The 18,339-nt window shown below is 37.2% G+C and overlaps 1 protein-coding gene across 6 annotated transcripts in view; it reads left to right on the plus strand.

The window, feature by feature from the left end:
• Positions 1-18,339, plus strand: part of SCAPER (S-phase cyclin A associated protein in the ER) — a 439,517-nt gene that overhangs the window by 290,688 nt on the left and 130,490 nt on the right. For all 6 annotated transcript variants that reach the window (XM_045541852.1, XM_045541833.1, XM_045541866.1 and 3 more), the window contains one exon: positions 8,024-8,139. In XM_045541852.1, coding sequence (XP_045397808.1) covers positions 8,024-8,139 — 116 coding nt within the window. The remainder of the gene's footprint in view (positions 1-8,023; positions 8,140-18,339) is intronic.

Raw genomic sequence — 18,339 nt, forward strand, 5'->3', positions numbered from 1 at the left:
GTTGTACTAATTTACATTCCCACCAACAGTGCATAAGTGGTCCCTTTTCTCCACATCCTCATCGGTGTCTGTTATTTTTTGTCTTTTTAATAATAGCCATTCTAACTAGTATAAGATGATATCTCATTGTAGTTTCAATTTGCATTTCTTTGATGATTAATGATGTTGAGTGTTTTTTCATATGCTTGTTGGCCATTTGTATTTCTTCTTTTGAAAAATGTCTGTTCATGTCCTTTGCTTACATTTTTTTTTTTTTTTTTGAGACAGAGTCTCACTCTGTTGCCCAGGCTAGAATGAGTGCCGTGGCATCAGCCTAGCTCACAGCAACCTCAAATTCCTGGGCTCAAGCGATCCTTCTGCCTCAGCCTCCCAAGTAGCTGGGACTACAGGCATGTGCCACCATGCCCGGCTAATTTTTTCTATATATATTTTTAGCTGTCCATATAATTTCTTTCTATTTTTAGTAGAGACGAGGTCTCGCTCTTGCTCAGGCTGGTCTCGAACTTCTGAGCTCCAACGATCTGCCCGCCTCGGCCTCCCAGAGTGCTAGGATTACAGGCATGAGCCACCGCACCCGGCCCCTTTACTTACTTTTTAATGTAGTATCTAGTCTTGTGGCACCAAGGCATCCAGAAATGGAAAGAGAGCAGAGTAGGGGAGATGCCAGATGATTGGCACAAGAAGTTACTGTGGTGGGAATAGAGCCACATGGGATGGGAAGGCTTCTGCTTCCTTTAAGTCTACCTGGATTGTTGTGTGAAAATTATTTCCTTTTTTTGATTTGCATATACAGTGTTTAATGCCACATGCTTAAGAAGGGTTTTTTTTTCCCCCTTAATTTTAACATTTGGATGGTTCATCCTTGAGCCAACTTGATTTTTCCTTCACCATGAGATGAAGAAGTCATCTAATATCTAACAGGATTGTTGTATCCATCTTTATGTGTAGAGAGGGGGGAAGCTGTTCCTCTGCGCTGTCAGGGAACGGGAACTAGTGAGCCATGTTCCTCCTTGTGGTACTCACATGCCTCTGTCTTGTATTAATCTTTGTCATGTCTCACAGGACAATTTTGCTGTCTGAAATCCTTTCATTTGTTCATACTTTTGTTTATTTACTCATTCATCAGGTATTTACCATTCCTATTCTGTGCCAGGAGAGGAGCTGCAAAGATGCTGCTCTTGAGGAGCATACAGATAAGAGAGAAGAGGGCTGCAAGGTAGGGCAGAGATGATGGGATGAATAGGAGCTGCTACATGACATGAAGAAGTTAGGAGGATACTGAGTAGTATTTCCATCTGGTCATGTCTGTAGAGGAGAGTCTAGAGGTGGCTTGTTGCATTTCTAATCCAGAAGCACATGCAACCAGAACCGTCCTTAATTTCAGGGGAGATGTGTGAGAATTTTTTATTTCACAGTTGGCTTTGCTTTATTTTTCTCAAAAGCTATAAATGATAAATTAAAACTTTAAAACTTCAATTTTCAATAGTGCATTAGAAAAAATTGGTTTTGAATTGGCTTATTTTGTCCTGTTCAATGTCTATTAGAGCCGTTGTCTTCAGTTTTTCAAGAGGTCACATCCTTGTAGTTGGCACTGCATAAAAGGCTTTGAGGATTTTTTCCAAAGACATAAATGTATACATTAAAATGGTCTGCTTTTGCTCAGTCCTTTTCCCCTCCACTTCTGCAATGTTGACCCAGTTCCCTCCCATCGTGAAAAGGTCTACAGGAACAGCAGTGGTGCTGCTCTTTCCCTGTGGACAGGTTGATCAATTGTTCCATCTCCTTGGCTTGAGGTATTAATATGAAATGTCCGATTTCAAATCAAAAGTGTAGTTTATTATATCTTTTTAGAAAAAGCAGTGTAATTAAGCACAGTATGCGCCTAAACTATTGACACAGTTTTGCCATCTTAATGGTAGCTTGTTTCTACCAGTAGCAAAGAAGCCTGGAGAGTGAGTGGTGATGAAATCACAAAGGGCGTTTTCAACAGCTTGTTGAGAATTAATATTTCCCCTCGCAAGAAGTAATCCAAAGCCTAGAAGAAGTGGTAGTCAGTCAGTGCAAGGTCTGGTGAATATGGTGGATGACAGAGTTTCCAAGTCCACCTTCTACAGTTTGAGCAGTGTTGTTTGTGCAACATGTTGTCGAGTGTTGTCTTGCAAGAGGATTGGCCTGTCTCTGTTGACCAGTCTTGGCTGCTTAATTGCAAACATCCTCATCATTTCATCTAATCAGTTGCAGTAGACATCCAATTTAATCCATTGACCAAGTTTCATGAAACTGTAGTGGGTGAAGAAGACCAGTGTTGGACCACCAGACACCATTAGATTTCTTGATGAATATTCGATTTTATACTGTGTTACAGCACTTCATCTTTATCCAACCATTGTGCCAAATGCCTGCAATTGTCAAAAAGAATCCATTTTTCATCACACAAAACATTACAGTGTAGAAATGGTTTTTGCCATTATGTCGTGACAGCAGAGAAAGGCAAGCTTCAAGATGATTTCTCTTCTAGCACTTGTTTAATTCATGCAGTACCCATCTGTCCAGCTTCTTTACCTTGCCGATTTGATTCAAGTGGTCCAATATTGTTGGAATAGTAATGTCAAACCTTGCTGCTAATTCATGCCTAGGTTGAGATGGATTTGCTTCCACTGCAGCTTTCAGCTCATCATTATTCTCCTTGGTCTCAGATCGCCCATGTGGCTCATTTTCAAGATTAAAATCACCAGAAAAGAACTTCCGGAACCATCGACATACTGTGTGTTCATTGGCCACATTCTTCCCAAACACTTAGTTGATTTTTGGAGCTGTCTGCATTGCATTGGTTCCACAACAGAACTCATATTTAAAAATAACATGAATTTTTGACTTATCCATGGTTTCACAAGAATTGCTCTAAAAAAAGATGTGAAACAATTGCAAAGATGTGGAAACAACCCAAGTGCCCATCAATACATGAATGGATTAATAAAATGTGGTATATGTATACCATGGAGTATTACTCAGCTATAAGAAATAATGGGGATATAGAATCTCTTATGTTCTCCTGGATAGAGTTGGAACCCATTCTACTAAGTGAAGTATCCCAAGAATGGAAAAATAAGCACCACGTGTACTCACCATTAAATTGGTTTCACTGATCGTCACCTAAGAGCACATTCAGGAATAACATTAATCGGGTGTTGGGCAGATGTGAGGGGGGAGGTTATGGGTGTATACATACATAATGAGTGTGATGCACACCGTCTAGGGGATGGACTCGTTTGAAACTCGGACTTGGGGAGTGGGGGGCAAGGACAATATATGTAACCTAAACTTTTGTACCTGCACAATATGCTGAAATAATAATAATTAAAAAAAAGAAAAGAAAAACATTTTAAAGACATATTTAAAAAAAAAAAGATGTGAAAGATAATCACAAGCCACAATGTGCATTTGTAAGACTGAGGATATACCTTCACAATAAAAACAAAACAAGAAGTGTCAACGTGAAATGTCAGAGATATCAACTGTCAAACTTAGTACTTAAGGAAATTGGACGTTTTATATTTAATGACCTAAATATTCTATAACTTGTTTTTGAATTGAGAGATGTCAATACATAAAGGCTTTACACTAATATGGAATAGAAGAGGAGAGTTTAGTTCCTTGCTTGGTGGTTGTGAAGGAAGTTCAAGATGGACATGTCCTTCAGTCTTGAAAAACTGAATCTCATTCTTTGGTCATGAAGCTCAATTTCAGTGAAGAACTATCCTGTGAGGCAAACACAATAACAAGAATGGAGGATTTCATCCTTGGATCATGCCAAAGAAATTATTGGCTATTCGCATTTTCACAGTTAAAACCATGTAAAAGTATCTTTGTTAGTCTTCCTTCTCAAACTGTCATTGAGCAACTATTGACTGAGCACAAGCACTTACTGAGTGCAGTCCTTTGTGCTAAGTGTTGGCTGAGGTGGTGGTGAAGCAACATGGTCTCAGATGTCAGCAAGCTCAGAGTTTAGTGGGCATACAAAGATGAAAATCTAGAGGATCATCTCTTCTGGAAAGAAACAGTATATGCAAAAACACACAGGCATGAAAAAATAGAGATCATATAGGAATTTGGTTGAGAGAAACAGGAGCATATCAGAGGGCGAAGAAGCTATTAAAGGGAGATCAGATTCTGAAGAATTGTTCTAAGGTAGCAGTCCCCAACCTTTTTTGGCACCAGGGATTGGTTTCATGGAAGACATTTTTCCATGGGGTCGGGGGATGTGGGGATCTGCAGCCTGGTTCCTAACAAGGTGGACTGGCCCAGGGGGTGGGGACCAGAGTTCTAAAGCGTTTGGACCTCATTCTGTAGACAATGAGGAAGCAGTCATTGGAGTGTTTTAAACAAAGATTGGTGTGATCATATTTACTCTTTAGAATATTTCCTCATTGCATATGTAAGCATCCAGGGCAGGACTACTCAAATGGAGTCCACCGGCCAGCACTAGGCCACTGTTACCAGAACATAATGAGATAAATACACAAATCAAGAGTAAGTTTTAGCAAATTGGCAGAGTAATTTTATGTCTGTTACATGTAATATTTTAAAATGTGGGCTCCTACTTAGCACATCTTTTATTTTCCATTTGTTCAGTATTTCATTTATATGGTATTTCATAAATGTATCAGTCTATAATGGAGTAAAAGTTTTAAAAATAAAAAAATTGGCTTTTACCTGGAGAGTCTGGGGAGCAATGTTCTAGATAATGTACTGGTTGGGGTAAACCTGAACCCAGAGATACGAATTAGGAGGTTGCTGTAATACCTCAAGTAAGAAAGCATGAGCGCTTGAACTGACATGGTAACAGTAGGCATGGATAGAAGAGGCCAGAGTCCAGAGCTATAACAGAAGTAGAATTATCAGAACTTGGAGACTAAATCAACGTGAAAACTTAGGAAAAGGGAGGAATCTAGAAGAACAAATGTTCTTTTGAGACTATTAAAAGTTGGACCCTTACCTTATGCATTGCTATGAGCTTCTCCATCCCTGTTTCACAGAGATTTTCATTTATTTTTTAATGTGGTTATACATTTTTAATATTTTTAAATATTTTATCTTTAATGGCTGTTTTACATGTAAGAGGAAAGGAGGGGTATATATATGTTTACTTCCCCATCCTGACCCAGACTCCCTCCACTGTTTTCCCTGAGCTTCAGATGTTTCCATCGTTCCCTAGGCCTGGCATTGGTAAAACTACTGGTGGGATAACCAGTCACTACCAAATTAAATGCAGAAAATGTTCATACATACCGTGTGATCTCATTTATATGAAATTCTACAATACACAAAACTAACTTACGGTACTATAAATCAAATCAGTGGTTACTTCAGGGAGGAGGGATTGACTGCAAAAGGATCATGAGGAAATTTCCTGGGGTGATGGAAATAGTTGAGCCTAGACAAGCATTTGTCAAATTTGATTGAACAACGTACTTAAGATCTGAGTCTTTCACCCAATTGTAACTTTACCTCAATAAAAAAAAATTTTGTTAATTAGAAATAGCCAATAAACATAAGATGTTTAACTTCCCTCGTCATTAGGAAATGGCAAATAAAAACCTCAATATGCCAGTACACACCCATTCAAATGAGTAAAGTGAAAACCAAGTTTTGGTGAGAATGTAAAATAACTGAAATTAGCACTGTACTGCAATGTGTACACAGATTGTTCCAAATATTTTAGAAAGCTGCTTGGCCAGAGCTACTAAAACTGAACCTATGCACACTCTGTGACCCAGCAGTTCCACTCCTAAGCAGATGCCCAACACAGCTGCATATCACACGTGCCATATATCTACAAAAATGTTTAAAGCAGTGTTGTCCAGAGTTTCAAAGTGGAAACAACCCAAATGTCAATCAGCAGTGAAACATTTAAATAAATGGATGTAGAGGGTCAGATACAGGAATAATACACAGCAAGGAAAATGAATGAAATACTGCTACAGGCAGCAAAACATGGATGAATTTAGAAATAAACATTTGAGCAAGAGAAGGTAGATAAAATGGGATATATAAAATGATTCTATTTTTATAGGTTTGAAAAGAAGGCCAAATGAATTAATGACTCTAAAAATCAAGATAGTCTTTACATTTTGGGAAGAGGGAGAGACAGTGAGTAGGATGGGCACCAGGGATACTCTGACATACTATAAAGCTTTATTTTTTAATTTTGGAGTTGTTGCAAAATGTGTTCAATTTGCTAGAACTCATCTAGCTATACAATTATGATTAGTATAATTTTCCCTGTGTATACTATATCAGAGGTTATTATTATTTTCTAATTATATTGACATCCTAGCATAAGAAAAAGGAATGGTAACAGCATTACATTTTTAAATAAATTACTGAGCACTTGGGTTTTGCAATTTTCTGATTGTTAGTTTTATTGCAAAGAAACATTTTTCCATTAACAAAATTATTTTAATCTTGAGTATGATTTCTTGTCTAGCTTTCACAATGAACTTATTATAGTCACAAAGTATATTTTATTGTGTACAAAAGAGGGAACAATTGAATAAGATATGCACATGATTACACTGCCAAACTCCAGACATGTATTGGAGCCAATAATTGATAATTGCTCAGAACATTAAAAGAATCAGACAAATATGTTTGAGAGAATCTGTGTATACTCACATCTTAACCCCCTACCCCAGGGGAAAAAAAAAAAAACTCCTTCATATTTCAAAGAAATTTCAAGGCTTGGTGAACTGTAGGATGCTAGCAGAAATGTAAGGTAGTGTTGTAATGGAGGGGGCGTATTACTTTGAGGCTGCCATAACAAAGTACAGAAGACTGGATTATTTAAACAACAGAATTGTAGTTTCCCACAGTTTTAGAGGTTAGAACTCCAAGATCAAGCTGTCAGCAGGTTTGGTTTTTCCTCAGGCCTCTCTCCGTGGCTCATGAATGGCCTCCTCTCGCCGGTCCTCTCATGGCTTCTTTACTGTGCAGGCACGTGCCTGGTTTCTCTTTCTCCTCTTATAAGATAACCCCAGCCATACTAGACTAAGACCCTACCCTAACAGCCTCACTTCACTGTAACTTAACTACCTCTTTGAAGGTTTTATCCCTAAATACAGCTACATTCTGAGGTACTGAGGGTTGGGACTTTCACATATGAACTTTGGTAAAAGACAATTCAGGCTATAATAGGTTGTTTTCGTATTTTTCATATATTTAATACAGTGATTCTGCCTATGCTTAAAAACTAATATAGTGTACCATAGAATCACTCTTCCTCTCCCCATGCAGAGGAGTCCAGAGAACTTGAAGAAGTACCTTCACACAAGAATTGTATACAATTCAGAAATTGCGTAGAAGTAATCATAGGTTTAGTTCTAAAATGGTTACTTAATATTCTCCCAAAAATAGCTGAAGTGTTTTAAAAAAAGATACAGTTAAAATGGTTAAGTATTAGATTATCTTATATTGCTAAAGTAAAACATTCTAGTAGAAGACATCTTTATGAAAGTCAATTTATCTTGTTAGGTGGTAATTAAGATTACAAAATGATGTGGTTTTTATAAGTATTGCTAAAATTTTCTATATATAATGGTTTTTCCCTCTGCCTGAAGTATCTCTTCCCTTCTCCCTTTCTTTTGCCTGTCTGAAAACCTCAGCTTTCTCAGAGAAGCATATCCTGACCCTTTGCCAATATATATTAATATTTAATAGTTGGTTCCCCCATTATTCTCATATTTCTTTATCTTCAAGGTACTTGTCATAATTAAAATCATCTTATTTATAATTATTTGATTACTGTTGGTCCCATCCACTAAATTTTAAGCTTCATGGGGGAGAACAACTATGTCTTTCATGTTTACCCTGTTGACTTACATTTCCTAGCACTGAGTAAGTATTCGACAAATATTTATAGAATAATTGGACCAACACAATGTTTCAGTCTGCAGCTAAATATTTCATTGGATTATAATTTTATGTCCGGGAAACTGGGCTAACTTGTATTTGTATTTCTGCCTAGAATGTAGCAGATCAGATTGCATTTCAAGTTGCTGGTGGATTAACAGCCCTTGAACACATCCTTCAAGTAGTGGTCCCAGCCACGAATGTGAACACAGTTTCACGGATTCCTCCTAAGTAAGTATAGTTTCTTAATCTGTCTTTTACGTTTCATTTGTGGGTCATTTCTGCCCTATGGTTTCCATATGGGGGACCACAAGAAAATTGTATGTGTGTTCAGGGTTGAATAGCAAAAGCTTACACTCCCCATTAGGGAGAAAAACAGAGGTGCTCAACTTCACTTACAAAACTCAAATTGAGCCTAAAAAGCCTTATAAAGGAAATCTCTTTGGTCTACGACCTGCTGTAATCCTAAATCAAGAAGAATTGATGAACTTCTGGGCAGTTCTAACTGCTTCCAAAAATTGAACAGAAATAAATTGTAGTAACAGAAAGCCAACATTTTGTGTTGCATGTAAAAAAGAGGTGAGTAAGTACATTAAGAAAGGCCTGAGCTGTGAAATTTGAAGAAGTCTCTAACATACAGGAAGAGCAGTCAGAGGCCAAGACTGCCATAGTCTATAGAGTCCCAGCCAAATTGCTGGGAACCAAATTGCACTTTGGTCTCTAACTATAAATTACTCTTTGTCACAAGGGTCCTGTGAAGCGTTAGACCCAATGTCTGCTTCCCTATTCTCTTAAGTCACCCTTTAGTCCCTGGCCACCTGGCATAGCAAGCAGTAGACAGTGTTATTTAGGAAGTGTTGTGTTCCTAGGTTGTAACATGCACTATTTCTGGATGTTTTATGGAGACTCTTATTTATAGACTTTAAATGAGATGTTTTAATAAAAGTTAATTTATACCACTGAGAAAACTTTTTAATATTTAGCCCAGTAAAAGTGAATGCTTCATTTGTCCATTGGATACAACAGGAAAAAAATTTCAAAAATATGTTATCTTTTTTCCAAAGAGACATTGTGGTAAAATAGAAATAGCATTGGCTTTGGAGTCTGACAAACCTAGCTTCCAGTTTTACCTGTGCCAGTTACTAGCTAGGAGAATTTGGGCAAATGCCTTAAACTCATTGCATCTCTTTCCTCGTTTGGAAAAATACAAATAATCATATTCACCTCCTAGTACTACTGTGGGTATCAGTTGAAATAATGTATGTGAGAGCTCTTTGGAAACTGTAGGATTTTATAAATGTTTAAGTGGAAGTTTTTAAGTAGTAGTCTTGCCTGGTTTAAGACAGTGTTGTCTACTTGACATGAGATATTTCTAAGTACAAAGTTTTTGACACTAAAGGTAATTTGGGTTCCTTTGCTCTACTGACAAAGTAGAGATTAATGAAGGAAGGCATAGGTATTCTTTTTTTTATTATTATTATTTCAGCATATTGTGGGGGTACAAAAGTTTAGGTTACGTATATTGCCCTTGCCTCTCCACCCCCCACAAGTCAGAGCTTCAAACACGAAGGACATGAACACAAATTTTTCAAAAGAAGACAGAAGAATGGCCAACAAACATATGAAAAAATGCTCAGCATCTCTAATCATCAGGGAAGTACAAATCAAAACCACAATGAGATATCACTTAACTCCAGTGAGAATGGCCTTTATCAAAAAGTCCCATAAATAAATGTTGGCATACGTATTCTTTACGTCACAGTATCTTCCTGTGCAGCAGAAAGCTCCATGTTAGGCTGGGTGCAGTGGCTCATTGCCTTTAATCCTAGCACTCTGGGAGGCTGAGGTGGGAGGATCGCTTGAGCTCAGGAGTTCAAGACCAGCCTGAGCAAGAGTGAGACCCCATCTCTACTAAAAACAGAAAAATTAGCCAGGTGTGGTGGTGTGCACCTATAAGTTACAACTACTTTGGAGGCTAAGGCAGAAGGATCCCTTGAGCCCAGGAGTTTGAGGTTGCAGTGAGCTATGATGATGCCACTACACTGTAGCCTGAGTGACAGAGTGAGACCCTGTCTCAAAAAAAAAGTAAAAGAAAGCTCCACATTGGACAGTTATAGCATGGATAGAGGTTTTTCTAACCCAGAAGAGTTGGCATTCTTTAGCAAAATGGACTTCATTTTCAGGGTGTTACTAGGTATTTTGTCATCACTCGTTGTGTGTTAATTGGCAGGGAGGGAGGAAGGAGGGAATGAAACACATAATAAATATTTGAGAAGAAATTTAAGAAAGGAAATGGTATTTGGTTCTTTGGGATGGTGCTTTGATAACTTTTAAAAATTCATATTGTTATCTTAAATGCACCTAGAATTTTTGTTCACTTTCTTTTTTGGCTTTTTGTTTATTTGTTTGTTTTCTGGTAGGCTTCAACATGCATGATATGAGTTCTCTGACTGGTAACCTAGATTAAATGCATGTTTTCCAAAAGCTATTTTTGTCACTGTGGCAAAGAGCATGTTGTTCTTGTGCTTATCTGTGCATCTCCTTTAGGAAATGGAAGAGGTTTCCACAGTTCCTAAAAAGACCTAAGCAGGCATTAGCATACTCCCTTTGGAAAGGAGTCTTGGAATCCTGAGAGTCCCCCAGTGCCTCTCATCTGGTCAGCACCAGCTGACCACAGGACCAGGACTGAGAGTTTGTTCCTTCATCTCACCTTAGGTGCTGCTTGCTGAATGAGGCCAGCACCCAGGGCTGTGGGTATCTAGCATTGACTCTAAGATTCCTGTTTTTTGAGCGTAGCCTCAAGATCATAACTGTACTTTCTAAACCAGCCTCACTTCTCAGCACTAACGGATTAAAGCAGTGAGAGTGTTATGCTGTTTATTCAGAGATGGGTAAGAGGAATTTTGTAACTATTTCAGATTTAGATGTAGAATCAGAGCATAGTATCACTGTTGGGCATGAATCAGTGACTTAATTCAAAAAATACTCTTTCTCATTTTCCTTCCAACACAAATTCCCTGGCCTTGGGCTCTCCATAGTCCCAGGGTATTCCCTTTGCTCTCGACCTGTCCAGATCCTCCCTTTCCATCCCTAATATGTTCTCATCCCTCTACTTCACGAACCTTAGCTCGTGCTGTTTCCTGCCTCTTGTGGCATTTCATAGTTCTTACCTAAAAAGGCTGTTTAAAATATCCTATTTAATTTTTCTGAGTGATAAACAGCGAAGGATTTGAGAAGTTTAAGCCACTGTCTAATAACAGTTGCTGTGTTGAAACCTGGAATCCTATGATGTGTCACTGCCTCTGCAGGCCTGAGCTCTATGTGAGTAGGTATACCAGCCCCTGCTCCCCTCTTCTGACCATCCTGCCCTTACCTCTTTTCACTCCATCTATTACCTCAGTACTTGTGTGTCTTGCTTTGTCCTAAAATTATTGCTAGGTAACTTCCTTTAATGAATATTTGCTTCTAGCAGCTTTTTTTAAAAGTGAAATTGAGAATTGTGCCTGTTTCTGGAAATTTAACTTTTTGAAACCTTTCCAAATCTTCAGTGAGTTGTATTGCTTTTGTCAGAACCAGGGAATGCCCATAAAAGTGCTTTAATCCTTTTCAAGTTATCATTGAGAGAGCTTAGTCAGGATGTGGTGTTCCAAAATCTACCATCCTAACAAATTTGTTCCAATAAAATTGTTTTCTGTGCCAAGAAAGATCACCCTGAAACAAGGTAATGTGCATTTTATATTGTATCTACTTTTAGCAAGACCCACTTTATTCTGTCTCCAGACTTTTAATTGCAGAAAATGAGTACGAAAGAATGAATGACATATTGTAGCCTTTTTAAAATTTGGGCTAATAATAGTTTATCATAGCTTTTAATATTTGAAAATAAGTGGCGGCTTGTCATTTTCTTTGGGCATAAAGAATGCCCCAAGCTATGTAAATAAGATGGACCTGCTATGACTGAAAGCTGTGGCCAAAGCTTTCTGTTGTGTTTTTATAGTATATTTACATAGTAGCAATGATAATAAAAGTGAGAGGTGTGATCACTGGCTCACCACATCTCCGAGCCCTTTCCAGGCAGCAGTAGATGTTCGTAATTCACAAGGAAGCCAGCAAACCTCTTGAGCCACCAAAAAGGACCACTGGGCCGAGTCTTCCCCAGATTGCCTTTTACTTCCTTGGCATTCCTAATTCCTGAGAAATACTCAAGGACAATAAAGGGGCCAGGTAGTAAACTCCCTAATCTACTTTAGATTGTTCTACTGGGGAACTAACCAGGTGCCTACTTCTTCCCTGTCAGCCTTGCTTATCCTTCATTGTCCCTTTAGACACAATTTTTTATATAGAAGTAGACTCATTAACATGAAGCAAAGCAGACAGCATGGTATAGTGGAAACTGTATCAGCTCTAGAGTCAGATCCAGGCTTAAATCTATGCTTTTCACTTATTATCTATATGAGTTGAGCCAAATTACTTGTTAAATGGTAAGACTAATATCTACCTTATAGAACTGTTAGGAGGATTTAAAGTGCATGTGTTTACGTGCCTACACAAAGAAAGCACTTAGTTATTATCAATGGGGTTTTTTTGTGATTATTGTTTTGATTCCATATCACAGTGCTTAATTACTGAGTTTTAAATCCCTATGTCTTCGTTACTCTGGCTTCTAAGAAGCTATAATCTATTATTTACATGGGCATTTGTTTTTTCACCCTAAATTCAAACTTCATCCTGGTAAATTTTAGCCCCATCTATCAAGATTCTTTTTGGATCCTGATTTGGCCTGTAATTTAGTTTCATTTTCTTTAACTTAGTGCCAACCCTAAAGTTGATCTGTAGAACATATGTGTCTTCATCTAGACATTGAAAAATATCAAACAGGTTAGAGAATAGTTTGGTTTAGCACTTTATTATGCATTATCTTGCCAAGTACTCCATGTGTTATACTATCATCTCCCCAACTAGATTGTAATTCCTTGGGATCAAAGATGTAGTAAATACATTATTTGTAAATCATATGATATAGTGAATATCATTTGAATACACGAATGAATTCTTTCTCCAAGGGATTAAAGTAAAGCAGTGAAAGAGCACACTGCAGCAAATACTTGACCCTGTGGACTGACGGTATGATTAGACCTTAACCAAATATAGCCCTTCTCTCTGTTGATATGATATATGCATTTATTGATTTGCATATATTGAGCCATCCTTGCATCTCTGGGATGAATCTCACTTGATCATGATAAATGATCTTTTTAATGTGTTGTTGAACTCTGTTTGCTATTAATAGTATTTTGTTGAGGATTTTTGCATCTGTATTCATCAGAGATATTGGCCTGTAGTTTTATTTTCTTGTGTCTTTGATTTTGGTATTAGGATAAAAATGACCTCATAGTATGAATTTGGAAGTATTCCCTCCTCCTCTGTTCTTTGGAACAGTTTGAGTAGGATTGGTTTAAGTTACTCTTTAAATGTTTGGTATAACGCAGCAGTGAAGCCATCAGGTCCTGGGCTTTTCTTTGGTGAGAGACATTTTATTGCTGCTTATGTTTTGTTGCTTGTTATTGGTCTATTCAGGTTTTGGATATCTTCATGGTTTAATCTTGGCAGGTTGTATTTATTTAGGAATTTATCCATTTCTTCTAGGTTTTCCAACTTATTGGGATATAGTTGCTCATAATAGTCTCTAATGATTTTTTGAATTTCTGTATTATCAGTTATAATTTCTCCTTTTTCATCTTTTATTTCATTTATTTGATACTTCTCTCTTTTTTTCTTAGTCTGGTTAAAAGTTTGTTGATTTTCTTTTTTAAACCAACTTTTCATGTAATTGATCTTTTGTATTTTTATTTAGTCTCAATATCCTTTATTTCTGCCCTGACCTTTACTATTTCTTTTTTTATATTAATTTTGGGTTTGGTTTGCTCTTGCAATTTTTATTTTTTTAAGATGCACTGTTAGGTTGTTTATTTGAAGTTTTTCTACTTTTCTGATATAGGTATTTATTGCTACAAACTTCCTTCTGAGTACTGCTTTTGTTATATCCCATAGGTTTTCATATGTTGTGTTTCCATTTTAATTTGTTTCAAGAAATTTTTTCATTTCCTTCTTAATTTCTTCATTGACCCAGTGGTCATTCAGGAACATACTGTTTAATTTTCATGTGTTTATATAGTTTCCAAAGTTCTTATTATTGATTTATAGTGTTATTCCACGTGGTCAGAAAAGATACTTGATATGATTTCAATTTTTGGAACTTTTTGAGACTTGTTCCATAGCCTAACTAGAACTGTATTCTTGGTTGTTGTCCTTATCATAGTTTTAGAATTAGAGCACACTAGTAGGTATGAGATTGTGCCCATTTTAATCTGTGAGGAAAAATAGGTCTGCCCTATTGCTGTGGCTTTAATGAAGTATACCTATTTATTCATATCAAACAAATTAGTAAAGTTACTTTTTTACAGTTTTTATAGTATATGCATTTATCTGCCTATAGTAAATTCATCCTACTCATGTAAAGCAATAGTCATTGAATATAATAATAAAATAAATTTAGAATGATGTGAAGTGGAGCTTTTCTCACTAGGGATATCATTTACAACAAGATATCACAGACTTATTTTATATTTACTTGATCCTTTGAGTTGGTAAGGAGGCAGAAACTAACGTTTGTTGTGTCCTCAGTGCCAAGCACAGTGCTAGATGCTCTGCGCATTATTACCTTATTTATTCCTCACAATCACCAGCAACCATGTATGTGGCCCACTGCAAGATGAGTGTTGGGAGCAATCACACGGGGGTATGACTACAACCTGAGAGAGCTGACATCCCTTTTGAAAGAATGAATGTTCAGAATTTCTCTCCTGTGATTATTGAGGTTTTGTTCCCAAAGGCTTCTATTTCCTTCTCTTGGTCTTGTGCAGAGGCTGACGTAGTTCATCTTATAATACAAAAGAGATACCCCCTTGTGTTCCAGAAACAGATAAATAATCTGGAGCTTCCGGTCCTGATGCCTAGGAAAACTGTTTTCTAGCATTTCCCTAACTGGGATCAGTTGTGGGCATGAGATTGGGATTGCCACACTTAGGAACCATTTGAAATAGATCCTGTCCTCAGGGAACTTACAGTCATGGAAAATGGGATATATTAAATTCTAAGTATTATTACTAGTAGCCTACTATGTTACCTTTGTGGAACAGCCACCCTGGTAGCATACACAAGACTTTTTATGAAAAGGAATGTTTTGTTACACATCAAATGTCTATAAACTTAGTTTCCTGAGATGCCTGGTCTCAAGTGCTTGCTTCTTAATTCTCTTGACTCACTTGGCTATTCTCTTTGGGGTTCATCTAATATTAAGTCTTTGCCTTTATCTTCAATTTGCAACACAATCCAGGCTCTCACAGTATTCACTATGAGCTTCCTTCCCTGTTATCTTTTCTTCTCTCTTCTTGGCTTGCCATAATCACCTCAGCTCACTTCCTATTTGTTGTGTCCTTCTTTTTTTCCAGTTATTATAAATACTCCTTGTTCTAAGCTTTGCATCCATGCCTAATCAGCTTCCTTCAATGGCCATAGCTGATTAAACTCTAAAGAGAGGATGTTTGACTCAAGATCAACCAATCTATAAAACAGCCAGCAATATAGGATTTATAATCTAGTAGAAAAAGTTAACCTGGGCCATTCAAATTTCTCTCTCAGGAGTTTGGAGTTGGGAAATTGCAAAACTTCAAGTCTTTTTTCCCCGGGGTTTTTGAATTTGAAAAATCGGGCACAGTCACTTCTGGGAGGGCCATTACAGAGCTCTGTGCGCTCCAGGTTTAATAGGACTAAGGAAGGCCATCTGGGGAGGAGTGGGGGGAAGAGCAGACCAGAACTGTTTCATGGGAGAGAAGGGGGCTGGAAATGAAAGTGGGTCTAGTCCACAGAGCCAGCATTGTTCCTGCCCTCCTGAGGTATGGTTATTCATTTTCTCCTGGATTCCTGTGAAAGTTCCCAATAGCCTTACAATAAATGACTCTTTTTACTTGAAATATTTTGAGTGAATTTCTGTTCCTTCCAACCAAATGAGCCTGATACTTTTAAATACAAATAATAAAGATTCTTTTAACATTAGATTGTGTTGAAAATAGTTGACTGCGCTACAGAGCCTTCCTGCTGACCTCATAGTTTTTTCAGAATTCTTTTATATCAAGAAAGAATGAATGAATGCCCACCATTTAAAGTAGGAATGAAGAAAGGAAGTATGCTCTATGAGTTCTCTAGGGTATAGTTCTTTATACACATTAAATGCTTGTTCCTACAAGCTGGAACTGTCTGATTTTTTTTTTCTACTAACCTCAGTTTAGAGAATCTATATAAGAAAACGAAGTATATTAAACTTGCTGCCCCTAGATCCTAAGGTAAACATGCTTAAAAGTAACATATCTGGAGTGAAGAACTTAAGTTTGGAATCAAAGATAAGAAAATATATTTAGTTCTTTAAGAAAAATGTATAAGTTCTATGATAACAAATAACAGGACTACTCATATTGCTTATAGCTCTCAAATGTTACTTTATTGGGGACCTTTGAGTCTCTGATTGGGTACCTCATCATTAACTTTATAATTAGGACTTCTCTTTAATCCCAAGAGCATTGTCTTGTATTAGGTCATTAAGTACAAAATGTCCAATTTCCTTAAGTGCTCAGTTTGACAGTTGGTATCTCTGACATTTTCACTTTGACACTTCTTGTTTTATTTTTATTGTGAAGGTACATCGTCAGTCTTTCAAATGCATGGTTTTTGACTTGTGATTATCTTTCAAAATTTTTTTAGAGCAACCTTTGTGAAACCATGGATAAGTCAAACATTTTTGTTATTTTTGAGTATGAGTTCCATCATGGAACCAGTGCTGCTCAGGCAGCTCAAAATATCAGCGAAGTGTTTGGGAAGGATGCGGCTAATGAACACATAGTTAAGTCAACGGTTCCAGAAGTTCTGGTGATTTTAATCTTGAAAATGAGCCACGTGGGCAACCTTAAGACCAAGGTGGATAATGATGAGCTGAAAGCTGTAATGGAAGCGAATGCATCTCAACCTATGCGTGAATTAGCTGCAAGGTTTGATGTTACTATTCTGACAATATTGGACTATTTGAAACAAATCAGCAAGGTAAAGAAGCTAGATAGAAGGGTTTGTCAGAAGAAAAATTATCTCAAAGCTTGCCTTTCTTTTCTGTCATGACATAAAGGCATGCCATTTCTACACTGTATTGTTACACGTGACAAAAAATGAATTATTTCTGACAATCACAAATGTTCAGCACAATAGTTGGATAAAGACGAAGTGCTGAAACACAGTCTAAGACCAAATATTCATCAAAAAAACCTAATGGTGTCTGTTTGGTGGTCCAACACTGGTCTTTTCCACTACAGCTTCATGAAACCTGGTGAGTCAATGACAATGGATGTCAACTACAACCAACTGGATGAAATGATGAGGATGCTTGTGATTAAGCAGCAAGATTAGTCAATAGAGACAGGTCAATCCTCTTGCAAGACCACATGTTGTAAAAAACAACTCTGCTCAAACTACAGAGGCTGGCCTTGTAAACTCTCTGTCATACATGGTATTCACTAGACCTTGCTCCAACTCACTAGCATTTCTTGCAGGCTTTGGACCACTTCTTGCGAGGAAAATTATTCAGTTCTCAACAGGCTGTGGAAAACATGTGCTTTCATTACCACTTACTCTCCAGGCTTCTTCGCTGCTTGTGTAAACAAGCTACCGTTAAGATGGCAAAACTGTGTCAATAGTTTAGGCTCATACTTTGATTAGTTATACTGCTTCTTGTTTGAGATATAATAAGCTAAACTTTTAATTCAAAATTGAACATTTCATATTTAATGATCTAATATTTACAACCAACTGAAACGTGTATTTCTTCGGACTCTGGTCTCTCAGACTTGAGCATAGTGGACCATAGTGTAACTTCTTAATAAAAAAATATTTGTTCATGACAACTTAATCTTTTCACCAATTATTTTTCTGAAATTAGAAGCCAGTTGCCTATTTTGAAGGTGAGGTTAAGATGTTTAGGAGACGAGATTTTAAGAGCAGGAACCACATATACTTCTCTTTCTCCCTCCTTCTCTCCTTCTCTTCCTCTCTCTCCTTTCCATCCTTTTTTGCCCTTCCTTCCCTCCACCCCCAATCCTGGCTGCATGTTACAGCTCAGAACTTTAACCCTACAGCTATAAGATAAAGCTTTCCGCTGCTTAAGTATTATATAAGGTATCCATGTAACAAAAACATTTATACCCCCTTAATATTTTGAAATAGAAAATAATAAATTTTAAAAATTTAAAAAGATAACTAGCTTTTATTATATTATGCTTTTATTATTAGATTTAACAGTGCAGTTTCAACTGCTAGAAGAAAAAGACAAAT

This window comes from Lemur catta, chromosome 1, assembly GCF_020740605.2.
Source record: "Lemur catta isolate mLemCat1 chromosome 1, mLemCat1.pri, whole genome shotgun sequence".
NCBI lineage: Eukaryota > Metazoa > Chordata > Mammalia > Primates > Lemuridae > Lemur > Lemur catta.